Here is a 19,072-nt window from a genome sequence, read left to right as displayed (position 1 = left end):
GATCTTTTTCAGTCTAAACAATTCTATGATTCCCTGTTATGGTCTCAAAAAACCTCTAAACAACTGACCTCCTTCACATTACTATGCTATTTATACCAGGGAGATTTCCAGCTGCATACACAGCTACTCCAATTCCTTAGTAATGCATTTTCATCACATACCTGCAGTAGGCTCTGAACTGAAGATTATAAAGAAGTCTATCACCCGTGATGTGAAGTCAAAGGCTGTTTGCTGACTGCCATGGATAACAGAGATACTGTGCCGGTCACCATAGCTGGCCCGGGGCATCCCTCCTTGGAATATAATGTAAGGAAGGCTTAAGAGAAGAAGACAAAGAGTGGTACACACTGAAGTGAGGAGCAAGCAAAATTTCAGAGTCATAAGGCAAGTTAAACTTTGATAAAAAATTGTGATGAGCAGGCAAAAGTGAAGAGATACACAAACTTACCCGTTTTTTGTCGTCTGCCAATAGATCTTGGAGATGGCTTTACAAGGAAAAGGACCTAAGAGAACAGAGTTGTCATAATTCCAGAAGTTCATCTTTAATGTTAAAAAAGTCCTTATTCTGCTTCACTTAGGTCACACCTCAGCCTCCAAGTCAAAGAGAGCCTCCCAAATTAGTAGGCACAACCATCACCTCCCCAGATCAAGCCACATCAGACAAGTCTTCCAGGATGCACTGACCACAGTACTACTCAGCAAAACAAGGCTTGGACTTGGGGGAAGTTTTAAACCACTTTGCTAATGGCTAACAGGGAGTGGAAGTGCTGCTGTAGAGGCTGATTAACTCAAAGGATTGTTAAAAACAGGCATTCCTGAAACTCATGTAAAGGTGACAGAACTTCAGAAGCTTCTTAGGCTTCAAAGATGAGGTCATCCCCATTTGATGGGTTTCAGCAAATCAGAGGCATCATTTCACCACTGCTCAGGTCAACAAAAAGTACACTTAGCTCACTATTAATTACAGAAGATCCAAGCAGCTCCTGCTGAACAGGACACTTGAACTGAATCACCAACACCTTTCATAAAGGGAACTAGTTTCTTCAATATATTTGCTCTCCACTTTCAGGACAGACCTCAACAATGTAAAGGAGTAAAATCCAAGAAAAAAACTGGACTGAAAAATCTCGTAGTCTAGGCCCATTCAAAAGTCAGCTCTGCATCTGCAATTAGTATTAAGCACTAAAGAAAAGAACTTAATTGAAACACAAGTTTCAATTTAGACAAATATGCAACAATTAAACTGCACTTACTGACCATAAGGCACAACATTTTCCAGAGGCTCAGGCTGTCTGTTGTCACTGGATACTGGCCACTGGGTGTAACTTCCATCATAGTGACAACTAATGAATTTAGTGCCATCCCTCTGCCAGTAGAGGTTCTCCAGTTGCTGAAGAGAAAGACATACAATTACTGTTCTCCAGAGAGCTGTTAACTCCCTCAAAACCACTGCATTCTTGTTAAAAATAAGCTTTGTCAGGCTCTCCCTGCACCTACTTGTCTTCAGGGTGCTCCAAAAGAGAACCCTTTCTCCTCTGCCAAACTAAACTTGGACTGAATTAATACCTGGCTGCCCAGGAAATGGTGGGTCACTTTGTTATTCTGCAGGTCCCAGAGAACAATCAAGCCCCTGCTGTATCCAATCAGGATCTGGTCAGGGTTCTTAGGATGCTCTCGAAGGGCTTCCACCAATTCACATGACCGCCTGTTGCAGTAATCTTCTGGTACCCTAGAGAATCAGAAGAGAAAACCAAGAAAAGTTTGTTCCAGGTACAGCTAATATGACACTAATAACAGCTAAGGTCTAAGAATAAGAAACAAAGCAACAAAAAGTTCCAACATAAGAGAGTAAGTGTAATCTTTCAAAAAATCCTTCAAGCAGCAGGAAAGTCTTAGGATATCACACCAGGTCTGCCACATGAACATGGATCCACTCCCATTTTCTGCAGGGAAAACCCAAGGTTTACAATTAGTTCCAGGACTAGATCCAAGGAGTGTAATGACAGCCTGAATCACCTGCCCTGTTCTTTTGTGACCCACACAGAACAAAGGTAACATGGAAATGTTAGTAGGGAACAACAGCATGAAGTGGGACAGTTTTCAGCAGCACCTGGATGTCCAGAGTGACAAAATCCTCATCTGGACAAAGCAACAGAGATCCTCAGAGTGGTTAAAAGAAATGGGCTATTACAGCTAAGTGTAACAGTTTTGACAGAAGTAAACACAGGGGACAGGGCACAAGGTTTGCAGATTTACTCCAAGTGTCTCCTGAATAGCTCTGCCAATATCCTCCCCAGTGACAGCACTGGGTTGACTGGGACAGAAACTGCTACCTAACATCTACCAGCACCAAAAGTTACTTTCACAGGAGTCACACAGATCTGAACAATGCTTAACACAACAGTGAGGCTCCAATACATAAGCTAGGGTGACATTATAACAAAAGATATGTCTGCTAATGGAATTCCACCTCTACACAGCAGTGCCTGTTTGCTCACTCACCGCTGCAGCACAGCCTCAGAGGTTATGGTCCTGTCCTCCAGCACTCTGAAGGATGGAAGCTCCACTATAAAGATGTTGCCACTCTCTGTGCCAAGATACAGGACCTCCCGTGAGGAATGGGGAAGCACAGCTGTAATCTGTGTGGCACTTGGTGGAGACCTGGGGACATAAAGAGACTTTCATCATCTCCATGCAAGAAGGCTGCCATTACTCAACTTGAGAAGTAACAATTCAGAGATATTTACAGGTACCATGTGTTTGACAGGCAGAGATTTTGGGCCAGGCATTACTTTTCTGAAGGAAGAACACACTAGGCCTTAAGATTCTATGTCAAAAGATTTTAACAATAGTGTGGACAAAGACCCAGATGCCTGCTGGCAGAAACATCTGTTCAGTGTCTCTGAAGGAGCTAAAGACAGCTCACAAAAGCAGGAAGATCTAGTCAAACTAAAACCGTAACAGTATTTTAAACCCTGACTTAAGGTTAAGAAAATCTAAGCATCCTTTTAAGATTTACAGCTCCTGTACCCACAGAAGTGGATGCACAATAATAAAAAAGATGTCACCCTTTATATTGGTAAAATTCTCTTAAAAAGCGGTCTCCAAGGCCTTAGTCAACTCCTATTTGCTTTCCATGGACACTTCTTGAATGGATTCACAGAAGTGAGAGTCTGTAAGAATAGGACAAGCTCTAGCTAGAATAATAGCAGAGTTTTCCTACTTGCTTATCCCCAAACTAGCTCAAAAACACTCTTGAGGATTACCCAGGTGGCCCTTTCAAGGTGAAGCGGTGCTCCTCCCGCAGCTCAGATGCTCCACTGTGCTGCTTCAGGCTCCAGAGATGCAAACTGTTATCATCTAGCAATGTCACCAGCTGGCACTACAAAACCACACAATGTGCTTTATTCAGAATCAGATTATTAAACACAACACAGTAAATGTAGCAATAAATTTGCTGCTGTTCATAGTTCTTTGATTAAACAAGACTGCAGAGCCAGCCACAGTTCTTTATGGCAGTGGCATATACTGCAACAACAGTGCTAAAAGCAAGGGATTTGGGGGAGACAAGAAGTAGCCTCGAGGCTAAAAACCCTTTTATACAGGACAAAGGCAGAGGTTATCACTGAGGGGGATGACAAGGATTTAGGCTCTTGAAAAAGATCAGGCAATGCTGTGAAGCTTAGTTAGGCAGCTGCAGGCTGTCAGCTCACTACCTCCTTGCATGGTTCCTGCAACACACCCCAGCTTTGGGTGGGGCTGATCCAGTCTACTACACCACACTCCTTGCATTCTTCATGTCCAACCTCATTCTGGAGGGTTGTGTCAGCTCCCTTTTATGAGCCCAGCCCTGCTGGCTGTTATGTTCAAATTGAAGCATTTTACCTGCTGAAACCACACCTGCTGCAACACTCCCTGTGGGAGTTTCAGCTTGTATCATTATTTCAGCAGACACCCAAAACCACCTCAAGAATCAAAACTCCCTGAAAGAGGCCACTTGTGCACCAGGAAACAAAGTATGTAGCCAAGACACCAGTCTGCCAGTCAAGGAGAGGGAGAGTGGTTAGACAGCCACCAGACATTCAGAAAATTCTGCTTTCCTATTTTTAGTTTGTGGCAATAACTATTCAGCAGTCCCCAGGAGCAAGATTCAATACCCCCAAAACAAAAAAGGCAAGAAGGTTAACAGCAGTGTTTTGAACTCGTGAAAAGAACTACATTAGTTCAGCAGCAGCTACTGTTCTATCCATTCTGCAGAAGTTAGACCACCCAGCCCTACTGAAAGAACAGGAGTTGCAAAGGGAAAAGAAATTTCTCCCTTCTGCAGCCAATTGCTTGAATTATTCTGCTTGTATTACCATTCCCAATATATTGCTCAAGATAAATGACTAACAGTTACAAACAATAAAGCTAATCTTTATTATACTCTTAAGTTTTACTGAGCATCTCCACAGCAACAAGTGCTGCTAAGAGCACAAAATGCACTGGGATAAACATTCCCAACAAGTAGCATTTGCATATACTTGGTAATAGGAGCCCAGCTGCCTGGAGCAAAGTCAACACCTGCTTAAGAGATGTCTATGTAACTTACCTGATCTGGTATAAAGTGAATCTGCATTACAGTATTGTTTTCTTCATGTAAACCCATAAACTCCACCCCAGGAGCACCATATCTGTAGAGTCTGTTGAGGATCTACAGTATTTAAGATGACCCACAGCTACAATTAATTGATAAGAAGCTTGCTAGCAAGCAAGATGAAAAGAGATTAGTTTGAAACCATGTTTCACTGTTAGTGATCTGGACTGAAAAGCACCAATCCAAATTTATTTGGGTTTTATGTGCTTGTGACAGGTTTTGCACACTATAAAACATGGACCTTTACTTCATCATTTGAGTATATGCAGAAGAGGTGCCTTGATTCTTTTTTTTCCTCAGAGATGTTTAGTGGTTTCCCAGACACTACAATCCTGCTTAACTAATTTGTAACCAAGAGACAGATGGCTACAGCCCCATGCAGAGTCCAGCCTCTGAACACAAACATCACCAGGAATGAATGATTAAGCAAGCAGAGACAGCACCAACTTTTCCTTTCTGAGCTGAATGATCTGCCTGGTTTACAGCTCATCTAACTGGTATTGTGCCATGGGAATCACCTCAGCACCTCACATAAACACATCATTAGCTAAAAAAAAACCAAAACCAAACAAAAAACAAACAAACAAAAAAAACAACAAAAAAAACCAAAACAAAAAAAAACAGTCACCACCTTCAATATTTAAGTCTTGAATGCCTGGATGGTCAAAACTTTGATAAGCTGAAGGCATTTGACCTCAGCTTTAGCCTTTGAAATAGGACTGCTTTAAACAAAAGCAACAAGAGACAAAAAAAAGGAACTCTGCCCCAAATACTTAAGCAGCCCTGGAATTTACAACATGAAGGATTGCTAAACTTAGGCCAGATCTAGTCTGACCCTCTGCAGAACAAGAGCAGAAAGTCATCTAATACCCACATCACCTCAGCTTCTGTTTGAGCTATAATTCAGCTCTTAACAAAACAATCCCATTCTGATCAGACTGCAATCACTTTAAACCTAGGCAAGAGCTGTTCCAGTGTTCAGAAACCCTTGTTTGCAAATTTATCCTTAGTCTGACTTCTCACAGTATCTTCAAAGTTGCACATTCTGAGGTCAGAGAAATCCAGCCAAAGGTGTTCAAAAGAATACAGTTTGATGGCTCCTGATCGTGTTCCAATGGCCATAAGGCGAAGAAATGGGCTATAGCCCAGTGCACTGGGTTGGTGAGGAAATCCATGTTCCACAGTCTGATAGAGAAAAAGAAAAATCATCATCAAAAGGATGTTTCATGAGCATTGTTGTATACAGATAGAAACAGAAGTTAAATATGGCACAGCAGTCTGAAATACAACACTTAATGGCAGCTTTTTCTGTCAAAAAGTGTTCAAACACAGGTTAGATTTGCTGAACAATAGCCTAAGGGTGAATCCATTTCAAGAACCCCTGGCTCCCCAGGCAGGATATGCCAAAGTGTAACAGAAATGAAAGGGAAATATTCTGAAAACAGTAACCCAAGCAGCTCTTCATGTTAAGATTATAAATAACTCTGCATAAGCACAGCTTACTCAGTCATCACAATACACTCCATCACTCCACATCAACTTTATTTCTGTAAACCAACTGCTCAGCACAATTTCAAAGTCTGACATAAATACTGCATGTTGTAATGTCAGCTTTATCTGCCAAATTCCATATAGGTCAGCCTTTGTGACCTCCTCTTGTTGACTGACATCAAGAAATGGTGCAAAGCTAGGAAGAATTAGAGTGAATATCTCTGTTCATCAAGAAAACTAAGCAGATTTTCTACAGGGTGGGCAGGAAAAGTAATGTAGCAGAGTCTGTTTTCCAGAGGTAGAAAAGGAACAATGGAATTTAATGAAAGCATGAGCCTTCTAGCCAATCTCAGACTAATTTTAAGCCATTTGATAATAAAAATGTTAGTCACTAGCACAGGGAGCATTATGTTGCTTGACTGTAGTGACAGTTTACACTGTACCAAGAGGAAGATTTGGAGCATACTGTACATATCATTTGCACACTCTGCAATAATATCCTCCAATACTTACAGGATGCAACCAAGCTGCTTGCAAAATAGTTCAGTCCAGTTTTTAGAAGTGTAAATATACAGCTATTGTGAAGGTTTAGACAAAAAAAGTATACATGAGCACTGAACAACATGTAGCCATGCAAAGAGGGATTTGTATGCCCAAAGAATAATAGTGCTACTTCCTGGAAAAGATCATTATCCTTACAGTCCTGGCTTCTGGAAAATATGTTCTTTTAAGGCAGCTACAGAATAGGAATTATTTACAAAAGAGCCTGAGGACCACTAATAAAAAAAAAAAGAAAAAACCCCACAACAACAAAACGAAACCAAAAAGTAGAAAACCCTTCATCTACAGAAGCAAACTCTTGCATCTCAGTCCCATCCTCATTTCCATCATGTCTTTGAGACAGACCTACCACATCAACTGACTTTATAATTTATTCAAGCTACAAGGTAACATCTGGACTTTATTTCCTGTATAGTGATTTCCCAACTTAATCCCTTACAGGAGAATCAAATAAAGCCAGTTTCATTTCTGTGGTCACACCATCAGCCTGAGGTGCTCCCAGCTGGTACTAAGTAGTTTAATGCCCCTTTACTGTCCAGGCTTAAAGATGCAGGCAGAGGAGGATATGGCTAACTACACAGCCTGCCAGACTGCTTCAGTATGAGCCATTTAATCACAATTCATAAATTGTAAAAATAGACTTCCTTCCTCTAAATCATCAGTTACCCCAGTCTGAGGTCCTATTAGGTGGGGTTATTTTAGACAATATAAAATTGGAAACAGTGAAGCATTTCCCAATTTTCTGCTTGCCAACTTGTTGGACTGAGCAAAGGGGTAGTTGTTTTTAACCTTTTGTATGTAGTAAACTACATACAACTGGTTGGTTGTATGGTACTGCTGACTCCAAGACCACCTTTATGATTAATCTCCAGCCTTACTTATTTATATTCTAAGAAAGTAATTTGTGTTGTTCATATTAAATACAAATTGAGAAGTTAGTTTTTTCATTCCACCCTTCAAGTTGTTGCTAACCAACCTCTGCTTAGCTACATATCCTAGACTATGAAATTAAGAACTTATCTACAGACTTGAAGCAGGGCAGTTTTCTATTCCAGCACAAAAAGGAATTTCTCTGTTCCATATTTAGACAACACAGAAAAGCTTCCTAACTGTCAAAGTTGTATGAAGCCATAGTATACAGTTCTGTGAAGAAGATTCAAGGGAACATGTTATCTTAACAACAAATCAGATATTTAATTGCATCAGGTGTAGCGTGGGCAACAAACACTATTTGACTCCTGCCCAAAACAGAGTAAGGAACTTGTTAGGGAGACACCAGTGTAATTCCACTGTTAGTTTTGGTTTCAACTTGTTCAGTCACTGCACTGTCATGTCATCAGCACAACTAGGTGCTATTTCCAATGAAACATCAATTAGAAATGGTGTTTATTCACAGATTTCTTCCAGCCCAGATACAGCTTAAGCCATAATTCTCACAATAGAAAACCATGACTTATACAATACTGTTCTGCCTGTTAGGAAGCTCTCAGTGGTAGCCTTAATATTGGCCAAATTATATCATTGATGTGTCACTTTGTAAACTCATTAGACAAGTCAATAAAAGCTTTAATGTTCAAGTATGAGAGCTATGAACTGCATAACCAAGTGCATACCATTCAGTAACAATAATAGGAGGGTAAATTTTCCTCCATGTTTTCCTTCAACAGAAAATTTGAAGCAGCCCCTTAGTTTCCCATATGCAAAAGCAACAGTAACTTACATTACTAACAGTTTACTCCTGGATGCACACATGCAGAGGCACTAGAAGAAAGTATCAATAACAACCACTGTGTTATACAACTACTTATCCAGTAAATTAAGAATGGTTTCCAACAGCTTTGAATCTTCAGCTGAGATGCACACAGGACATAAGGTATCTCCCTTCCATGTCATGTATTTATTTCCACAGCCAGGCAAGAAAGGCAGCAGCTTTTTGACTGTATTTGACACCACCAGAGCCAGGCATTCACATTCACTGTCCTGATTACCCAGATCTCTTATTTGCACCCAGCTGTTAAATCACATCGAGTCAGTCAGCTTCTGGGCTGCCCTCCTCCCCTCTCTCGAGCAGCATCAGCCAATCCTTTCACCTGCGCAGCAGGTAAACCCAGCAAGGGGGAGCGAGGGGGCAGAAGGCAGGAGAAGTTACAATGAAGCCTTTCAGCAGAGCTGAAATAAGAAACTAGTGTCCACAATGTGCCCTCCCTCCTCAAAGGGGCCTTTGTTTCTTTGGGGATAGGTAGAAGCTTTCATTTTCATTTTCCTCAGATCAAAGATTTGTCAGACTCAGTACAGGTATGCCTGATGTCAGCAGCATTAGCAGAAATACTTCATGTCAGTCATATTTACTGCAGGAAAAATGCAGCCAAACTTAACAGTTGTTCCCAGCCCACACTAAAGCTGTGCAGATAAAATTCAGTGCAATTTTCCTTCTTTCATTTGTCTCCACTTCTCCTCTCAGATTGTTTTATGACAAAGAAGAGATAAACCCAACCACAGGGAATACAAACCCTGCACCTTTGTTAATGTGTCTCTTAAAGGAACAATGAAGCCTCTATGTCTTAAATGTACTTCACATAGAAACTTATTCAGATTTCAGGTAAGCTATCCATCACACCCATTAGCAAAGGGTTAGGAAAACTGAAAAGAGAGGGGAAAAAACCCCCACAAAGCTGTAAATTAAATTCCATGTTCCCAGTTTGGTAACATTCAGCTGTAAGACAGGCTGGTTCACCTGTGCATTACCCATCATCTAGTCTGACAATGCCAGCCTGAACATGTTTATTCTGCAGGGCTTGGACTTAGCCAAAGGCATCCAAATCCTACTTCCAAAAGCAGGATAAACTTAAGGTAGAAGACTGCCAAGTCACATACCTTATCCTTCATTCTATCCACCGAGCTAAAAACAGATTCTTGCAACAGGTACACACAAGTATGGGAAGTTCTTACTCATACAGAGAAACATATATGCAAAACTCTGTGACTAGCAGAAATTCAGGTGTTTTTTAAAACAAACAGAAGTTCAAGGACAGTTTGAAGAGCTAAACCAGTGCTCAACCTTTAAAACCAGTCCTTTAAAACCACCTGAACCACCTCTAATTTGGAATAGAAATGCAGGAGGGACACAGTAAAAAGACTGCAAACCTAATCATACTTAAGGGAGTAATGACAAAAAAAAAAAAAAAAAATGCACCACCACCAATTAAGAAGACTTTTCTAATTTAAGTCCATTACTAGGTCAGCATGGCCAAATTCCTTCCATTATATTCAGACCAAACTTCTGTGACATCATGCATTCATGATCAACTTCTGTGTAAACAATAAATGAGGGCAGGTATCCCCAGCACTTTAAGGTATAGATCTTCAATTTAGTCACTACCAGCATCACACACTGAAGAGGTGCAATTACACCATGCACATTCTCAGATAAGGAACTTTATAGCTCCACAAAATATAAGCAGGTTCTTAACCAGAAGACTTCAAATAACAACTGTTTAAAAAAACTTGCTTCCCAGCACTAATGTGTTGACTTTACAAGGACAATCTTGTCAGGGAAAACACTGTGTTTCTTGGCTGCTTGAAGCTACACCCTTCAACAGATCTGAATTAAGGTCTGACTTTCCCAGATCTTCTCAGTCTCCCTAGCTGTGAGTAGATATTTACTGTATTAAAGGGCAGAAGCCTTCAAATGATGTCTGGAAATACTGGAATGGAACACACCACACTTGGGGGGGGGGGAGGGGGGAGGGAGGAAAGCAAGCAAACAAACAACAAACCAAAAACTTTATGCAAGAAAAAAGTATAATGTAAAAGATCCTGGTATAATGTAATGGCATAATGTCCAATCCCTTTCCCATTCTTGTTAGAAAAGAAAAAGCTACTGTGGCTTAAAAGTGCAAATTAATTTTGCAAGGCCTTTAATTACCAAGTTGCTGATGAGAGTAAACCATTAGGAAGTGTCCAAAGTAGTCACCTCCCTAGAAACAAGATGCAATATTTCCCTTCAGGATTGAATAAAATGGAGTCACAAATCCTGATGCCAACTTCTAAATACATTACAAGTCTCCCTCTGCTGTGAAAGGTAGTTCTTTCAACCCTGTTTTGCATCATCCAAATTAGTCTGTCTCCGGCAGGTTAAGTTTGGCCAAACATTCTCATAAGAAAAAGGCACATTCAAGGAAGAGAACCCTGAAATAGCAAAGGTTTTTCCACAGTTTATATTGTATATATACTATACATACAATTTTATACACTTTTCAGTAATTCTGACCCATCCCTGAGACATCTTTGCTGAAGCTGATGTTGCACTGAGCTAAATGCAAGAAACTCAATCCTGGTCTTCACTTAACAAAATTTTTACTGTATCTGCACTAGGATTTCCTTATGGTAGCAAGCAGAAAATGGGCATAAAGCACTCAAGTTCCTTTTGTCTCTCCAATGGGAGGGAGGTATGCATGGAAGTGGTGTGGTTTAGTACCAAATTACATTAGATTATTCATCTCAAATATCCAAAGTTAAACTTAAAGTATGTATCTACTCTATTATTTTAGAAAATCAGTGAGGCTATTTCCTAGGCTGATCTCATTTATCCATTATGTTTTTCAGCAAACTTTCATTTAAACCTTCATTTAAATAAAAACCTACAAATATATTATGCCAAATGAAGAGGTAAGTAGCCATTAGCCTAGCTGTGAATTAATACTATGCATTTAGAAATACGAAAGCACTATGTTGCTGGCCAGGGCTCATAAGTAAAATGTCCAGTGCTGGACAGAACAGCCATTGCTGTTTCCTCTCCACAGGGGGAACAAAAAAAAAAAACCCAACAAGATACAGATTCAGGCTAGGATAATAACAAATTCATTATTAATGGCCATTATGCTGACCAAGAGCTACCCCATTTCTACCACGGACTTTTAAATTTACATATGAAAACTGAGGGATGCTTATAAAACTAAAATATAAAGAACTTCTGGACAGACACAAAAACATGGACAGACAACTTCTGCTGCATCCTAAGCTGTGACTTGTGTGTATCTTTAGAAAAATGTTTACTTTCATAGCAGTAAAGACTACCTATAAGTAGCCACAGCACATCTGGAAAAACTATAGCACACTCAAGACTTTATAAAAGCCACTGAGATGATCTCTTCTTTCAGCAAGTGCCACTCCACTGCATGACAATACCCTTTTTCTTAGCAAGGAAAGCCAGAACTGAGAACATGCTCATGAGCTTACAGAAAACAAGTCAGGCACATGAGGGAAAAAAAGGACAGAACTGAAAAAGAGAACAAACCACTTCTCCTAAATTTAACTATTCCACCCACACTCAAGTAGTTTTTCCTTCCCTTTACACAGTGGCTTAGGAGAGATTTGCCTTGCACACATATGCCTTGAAGTTTGAGGAAAGCACCATACCTTGTTAAACTGGAAAAGATCACGTTTAAGCCTTTCTCTCACTGGATCATGTCCGGGTCTTAAGAACCTTCTCATCTTCCTTGTTGTAGTATCTTGGCAATAAAGAAATCCTAACAACAAAAAATGAAAAATAATAATGAAAAAAAACCACCTCAAAAAATAAAGTCATATAAACAGAAACAGTCTGATATAAGAAGCAAGCAGAAGTAGGTTATTTATTTTGGTTTGCCAGGTAACACAAATGAGACAGAGCAGAATGAGACAACATTGCTATCAAGTAACTACAACCTGATACTACCACAGAGCAGCACCTCTGGTGCAGGACTTACACAATACCATTTTTACATTGCTAAAACAAACCAGTACTGAAAGGCCATGAGGATTTTAGAAGAGTTTTTACATTTGGCCATTTTGCCATCACTTCAGTGGACCTTACCCAAAGAAGCAAACTGAAGCACTAGCATAAACATTTAGACAAACCCAATCCAAAGGCAAACTCCCCAGAATCATCAGCATTATTGACCAGTAACAGTTTTCACCCCAGGTAACCTTCCAGCTATTGGTCTAAAAAGAGAAAGAACCACATTTTCAGCTCACTCCATGGGTACGGCAGAAAGGGCGCTGTGCTGCCTGCAGGCGAGCTGCATTAATTATTAACTTGCTTTTGTAAAATATCAAGCCTTACTCCCTGCTCAAAGTGGGGGTAGGGGAAGGAAATCGTGCACCTGCAGTTCAACATACACTGAAAATCTTGTGCTTCTGGCTGCATCTCACTGCCTTGTCTCTCACAGCATCAGGAGAATCCAAGCAAGACATGAGACCTGACCTGCAATCCAGCAACCACACTGGGGATACCAGGCTACAGCCTCGTTCTGTACAGCTCAAGGATTTTGTCACATCTCCACTCTGCAGAGGTGCTAAATGGCAAGTGAAACTCTGCCAACTCAAGACCAAATGCTTAAATCACATCCTGACGATTTACCTGGCATGAGTTCTCCTACCTATCCTTGGCCATCTTTCACAAGCTCCAGTTTCCAGTGCTCAGACAGCTTAGCTGCTCATGAGGCAGCTACTGGACACACAAGTCAGTATTTTAATTTGTTGGGCAGTGAATTAGAGCAATTTACCAGCTACCCTGTACAAAACACATGCATACTGGGAGCCAGAACCTCTGAGAGTAAAGAACTACTACAGATGTTCTGTAGTAACCCATCAGAAGAGGTACATACACATGTACAGTAAGGTGGGAAGCAGGGAGAAGACCAGTGTCACAAGGGAAACAAAGGGTCCAGGAGCACCAGAGGGACTGTCAAGTCAACAGAGGGTCTTGGATTCCTGTTTCAGGCTGTAGGGATGGAGTGTGAAGGAGGGAAGAAAGCTTTTACAGACTGTCACATGGGAGTAGCAGAGCTGGCAAACAAGGTGGGCTGTGAGTGCTCCTGACAGTAACAGTGGCCTTCAGCTAATGACTTAAATCAGCCAGCCACTCCTGAGGAGCTTGAATTGTTTTTCAAATAGTTTCTAGCAAGGCCTTAACAACCAAGAAGGACATGTTATTACGAAGAGGACGCTCCATAGCCATATTTTGAAATCCCTTTAGAGAGTTCCCGAGCTAGAATTTGTACCTCTTTGTTGCATTACCCCCCCTTCTACCTTTCCTGCTCACACTCCAGAATCTCAAGCCACCTACACAGTATTATCCAGAGCTCACTAAGAGGACTGCAGCACAGTCCGGGTTCAGAGGACCAGAATATCACATCAGCACCATGAGCCTGAGTCACTTAGTGACTTAATCACTAGCATCTCCACTCAGCACAGAAAAGTGGCTCTGAGCAGGCCATAACAGGCATCTGTGTTCATGAACCATGCCATCAGCACATGCAGGGATGGAGATGCACAGAAAGACATATGGTAGGGGACCCCCCAAAAAGAGAGAAGAAATAAAAGTGTAGCTTACTTGGAAAGTACATCCTCCTACAAGGATATAGATGCCCCAACTGATATTTCAAAAATTACCAAATGATAAATGTTCTTTCAACAGACATTTCTGAAAGAGGGACATATTTACACAAGGCTGGATTTACTCTAAGTTAGCAAAAGCTACAGAGCAGTGACAAGCTGCTGTGCTATGCAAGCAGAGCATATCACACCCATGTATAACAGTTTGCCCTTAGCCAGACAAGGAAAGTGCCAGAGACGCACCCTTTCCCACTGTCAATCAATATCCTGGGACCTGTTAAACTAGGAAAACCCAGAGAGAAACTCTACTAATTATCCTCCCACTTTAGAGATCTCAGCTGTGACACCAGAGTCACAAAGTCATGAGCAAAGGAGAACAGTGGCCTTGATTTGAAAGAGACACAACTTTCTATTTATCACCTGCTTTATGCCAAAATATTAATTGGGATAGAAGCATGCTTTTTAACCTGCTTATGCAACAGCTCTAGCATTCACACTCCAGCCCACAACAACTTGCTCAACTGGCTAAGGAGCATAATAGTTCAGAGTCAAGCAGTAACTCACTTGAAGAAATGCCATCCTGGCAAGCTGATGTGTCCATTACAACCAGAGAAAGCATGGTACAAGTCACCTCTCATTGACTTGAACCAGGGTTTCATGCCTGACAAAGCACTCATGAGTGTCACAGCATGGGAGGAGATGAGAGAAAAAGCAGGTTTTAACAAAGGCAAAGAAGGAACAGCAAAGAGAATGGCACCCACTGTAGCTCTGATTGTCCAAGTGGAATTATTATTACAAGTTTACAAAACCCCTCTCAATTAGAAGACTTTTTTAGTACAATAACCAAGTGCCTTTTGCAATTCTAGACAAACAAGGAGATTCCACAACCTGTATAATCTCATCTTCCAAATGCACATTTATACATTAGCAGACCAGTTTCTCGACCATGCACTTTTATTGTCTTTCATAAAACTCCAATCTCATGTGCTCTGCAGTTATCTGCCAGTCAACATTTACAACCATGGGGTAACAGTTGTGGCTACCAGTAGCCAGAATTACCCAGTAGACTCTGAAGCCATGCCAGGTCTGCATGTGTCTAATGTCCTTATTTTCCAGGGAAACAACTCTTTAAGCTTTCAAAGATGAGCTCTTTACCAGGAACTATGTGCAACATTCTCTTCTTCCAAGATGTATTGTGGTCAGCTGTTTATAGGCAACAATAGCCCAAGGCTGAGTCAGTCCCCATTTTGCTCTTAGTACATGGACACCTGATAGGAAAGCTCAGAACACTCTGTACACTGAGCTCCTGCTACTTTGTTAGCTGAATGTTTAGCTAAATATGATGATGTACCCTTTTCCAGCCTCAAAACAAAACCTCTTCACTATTTCTATAGAAAGGCAATGAAAGCACAAGTTGCAAAATGGTCCCATTTCAAAGCACAGACTATGGAGCAGTTAACATCAAAACCAGATTTCTTTTGGTTTCTTTGCTCAGCTCCGTTCTTTTTAGATGTTGAGATTTATGGCCATGTCTCACTAAACCCCCTATTCAACAGAAGACCAAATGCCTCCTCCTGGAAGTATCACAGCTCCATATTGTACTTTGTATTCATCACTTTTGCATGCAGCAATGTGTCTTGATGCCCGTGCACAGCTTACTGAGACACTCAGGATACCCTCCTTCAACTAGACATGGGCTGGGGGTAATTTGCAGAAATTTGCTGCAATTTTTGTACATGTCCTTCCACGACTGTGGAATTTCAAACCAAAAGTATAAAAGAACCAATAGTGTAAGTCACAATCACACAAGTTAATCCAGTTTTACAAGACAAGGAAACACAGGTTATAAGTTTTTACTATAAAGACAGTATGAAGTATGGATACAGTCCCAAGTTAACCACGCAACAAAAAACTTACCCCTAATGAGTTAATTTTTCTCATTTAGGAGAGTTGCAAGGCACCACCTGCTTGCTTCCTAGGCAACCTTTACTCACCTTGAAGAGGTTTTTAACAGGATAGGGTCACACAGCTTTCTTTTCAAAACTCCACCAAGTATCCCAAGACCTCTTAAATCTTGCCTTGCTTTAGGTCTCCTTTTCATTCCTTCCTCATCATCCCATCCTGTTTACAGGTCCTTAAAGGGAGAACTTCTACCTATGCATCTGATAAAACTTTATCAACCCTGCTAAAAGAAAAGAGCCCTTATCAACATGCTTTGTTTGAACTTCAAGCAGTAACTGCTCCTATAACAAACAGTCACCACCACGGCCTTGTCTGAACTATGTTTCTTCCTGCACCCAGAAGTTTGCCTTGTTCCTGTTACCAACAGAACAGAGGCTGGATCACTTGCACAGGAAAAAAAAATATTCCTTAATACCAATGATCTCATGACAACACAATGACCAAAGCATCATTGTAATAGTAGTCTTATCAAGTGTATCAATTAAAGGAGCTATCAGACTCCTAGTGAAATTACAAGTTTCAGAATACTTTTAGCTAGAAACCAGTGAAATAACCTCTAGCTATTCTTTAACTGGGCTGTCACTGTAAAGTTCATCTTTAAATCACCCTTAGCTGTGACACACTATCACAAGAAGAAAGCACCAGCCAAGCAGAACTGCTAGAGCAAGGGAAGGAACAGATGCAGTACATTGAAAGGTTGGAAGTGTAAGACACCACCCCCTTTTTTCCTGCAGTAAGGCTTCACCAGGAAGATGCTCTAACATTAGTCTCATTGTTTAATGAAGCCATGCAGAGATCTTCTTTATGTAACACGACTGCTGAGCAACTCCTAGACCCCCAGCACCCAGTTTCATAAACAGGAGAAAGTGTTCAAATGAACCTTGCACGCAGTACTCACACACTAGCAGAGAGGTAAACAAAAAAACCCTCATGTAAAAATTACATGAGCTCTGAGAGACAGTCAAAGGAACAACTGAACAGACTGTATCAACACTCTATGCAGGTGGCCACCTTTCCAAAACAAAGAAAATATTAAAATATAATTGATAGATTTTCCAGGAGAACCAAAGTGTTTTTGAGGAGTGTTTGAGAATCAAACACACAAATCAGACAAGTCATTTCACACCTTTGTGTTTGTGATTTACCAGGGACCGCCCACTTTCAATGACTTTACTAATTGTGCAAACCTTGTGTGTCATTATGACTCCTATTGTGTTCTCCTTGTCATGGGAGCATGACAACATGAAGTTTCAAAATGCTACAGCAGAACAAAATCTTTACACTGAACAACATTATTGCACATGATGCAAAACTCTTTCTATGCTTCTACTAAGAGGCATGGTTCAAATGGACAAGCATCTTGCAACTTTGAAACATTTCACACCACAGGTAGTGCAATATATAGGCAGTATAAATATATTTATATTTATATATATAAAGCACCTATCACCATATTGGGAAACACTCTTTGGAACCACTCTGCCAGCAGAGGTAAGAACAGGAGTCAGTCTGTTAGTACCTCAGCACTTCTGTTTCCAACCAATTTACCCCACACGGTAATGGAGTAAAACACAAGTGCATTTGTTTCTTAATGCAACATAGAAATCATATCTAGGTAAAAGAAGCTTTTAGGTGAGAACTGGAGTTTCCACAGAATTTCTGCAGAGAATTCAAACCCTTAGCTACCACCAGTCCCTCCTTTGATAAACTACTTTAAAGAAAGATCAGGTTACTAGCAGTAACACATACTTTCATTGTCATGGACTAAGTACATTACATTTTATGGATTTAAAACCCCTTACTCTTTGACATCTCTCAAACCTCTGTGTCAGCCAAGAAAAGAACCACAGCTCTTCTATTAGCAATTTCCAGTAATAATCACTTTACTGTACCAAAAAGCCACTCTCGACTAGTTTAACTCCTCCAATAATTCTCTTCAGTCAGTAGCTACAGCAGATGCAATTTATTCAAAACCAAATAACACGATGATGTTCCTCAGCACCATCCTATGAGCAGGTTTGGGAGCTCTTCTCCCTTTTCAATACCATGAACTAAACAGAGCCACAAGTGCCCACAAGCAGCACTGAGCAGTATTAGGGACTGCTCACTACTTGCACAGATCATCCTTGTCCACTCCCCAGGCCAGTCTGCCCTTTAGAAGGAATGTGCCAGGATGCACAGAGAAGCCTTGGGATGTACGACAGCTTTGCATCAGCTTGCCAGAAGCACCAGCTTCCCAAATCAAAGCTCAAATCACCAGGCAGCTGCTTTGGGCTTAGAAGCTTCACCTGGGACTTGGTAAAGCAAGATATTCCAGTTGACTAAAGTGCTCTGAGACAACTACAAAGTGCAGCATTCCCCATCAAGTAACACACTACAATGGACAACTTCTGCTATCTGCATAAACTTCTCTGACAACTTTCACTACCTTCTATCTTGTCACTGTCCTCACACAAGTGTAAAGGTTTGTGCCACTACACTACAGAAACACAGACCCAGAAATCTGCTTCAACCCCTCTACACCACTAACACCACCAAATATAATCACACAAAACTTTTTCCAAACTCACAAGGTTGAGCCTCACCTCCAAGAGAGATGTCAGTAAACAGCTCGTTCCCAGGGCGACATGAGACAAAGACTAAACAACTTGTTCCACCTGCTTGCTGGCTGTTAGATGAAACGTGCTAATGTGCTCCCTCACCCATCGAGCTCTTGCAACTTTGGGGAGGAAAAACACCAAACAGTAACGTGATACATTTAATACGGGCAGTGACTTGAAGGAAATAAATAAAAGAACATGCTAACAGAATGCCCCAAAGGAGACTCAGCAATTCTTATTAACCACATCTGCTTGGAGCCAGGCACAGCAGATGGAGACCTACAAGGCCAGGGTGCAGGCAGGGACATCTCCCAACGCAGGAGGGGGCGGCAGCAGGGCCAGGGGCCGCTCCGGGATGGAGCTGCAGGAGCTTCCGCCACGAACCCGTTCCCAGCCGCCCCCCGGGAGCGGCCCCGGCCCGGACCCCCCGGTGCCGAGGGCTAAA

General features: G+C 41.2%; 1 protein-coding gene across 8 annotated transcripts in view; it reads right to left on the bottom strand.

The window, feature by feature from the left end:
- LLGL2 (LLGL scribble cell polarity complex component 2) overlaps positions 1-19,072 on the bottom strand; it is a 33,724-nt gene that overhangs the window by 13,958 nt on the left and 694 nt on the right. For 4 of the 8 annotated variants that reach the window (XM_071764543.1, XM_071764540.1, XM_071764542.1 and 1 more), the window contains exons 2-10: positions 12,107-12,216; positions 5,724-5,821; positions 4,592-4,673; positions 3,267-3,382; positions 2,503-2,661; positions 1,567-1,729; positions 1,258-1,390; positions 449-503; positions 162-316 (exon numbers count right to left, since the gene is read on the bottom strand). In XM_071764543.1, coding sequence (XP_071620644.1) covers positions 162-316; positions 449-503; positions 1,258-1,390; positions 1,567-1,729; positions 2,503-2,661; positions 3,267-3,382; positions 4,592-4,673; positions 5,724-5,821; positions 12,107-12,181 — 1,036 coding nt within the window. In that variant the 5' untranslated portion in view covers positions 12,182-12,216. Of the gene's footprint in view, positions 1-161; positions 317-448; positions 504-1,257; positions 1,391-1,566; positions 1,730-2,502; positions 2,662-3,266; positions 3,383-4,591; positions 4,674-5,723; positions 5,822-12,106; positions 12,217-12,542; positions 12,615-19,072 lie in introns of those variants that run through there. The other 4 variants (XM_071764539.1, XM_071764535.1, XM_071764536.1 and 1 more) reach the window with 2 other exon arrangements.

Source organism: Heliangelus exortis, chromosome 20, assembly GCF_036169615.1.
Source record: "Heliangelus exortis chromosome 20, bHelExo1.hap1, whole genome shotgun sequence".
NCBI lineage: Eukaryota > Metazoa > Chordata > Aves > Apodiformes > Trochilidae > Heliangelus > Heliangelus exortis.
This window is presented reverse-complemented; position numbering and strand designations above follow the sequence as displayed.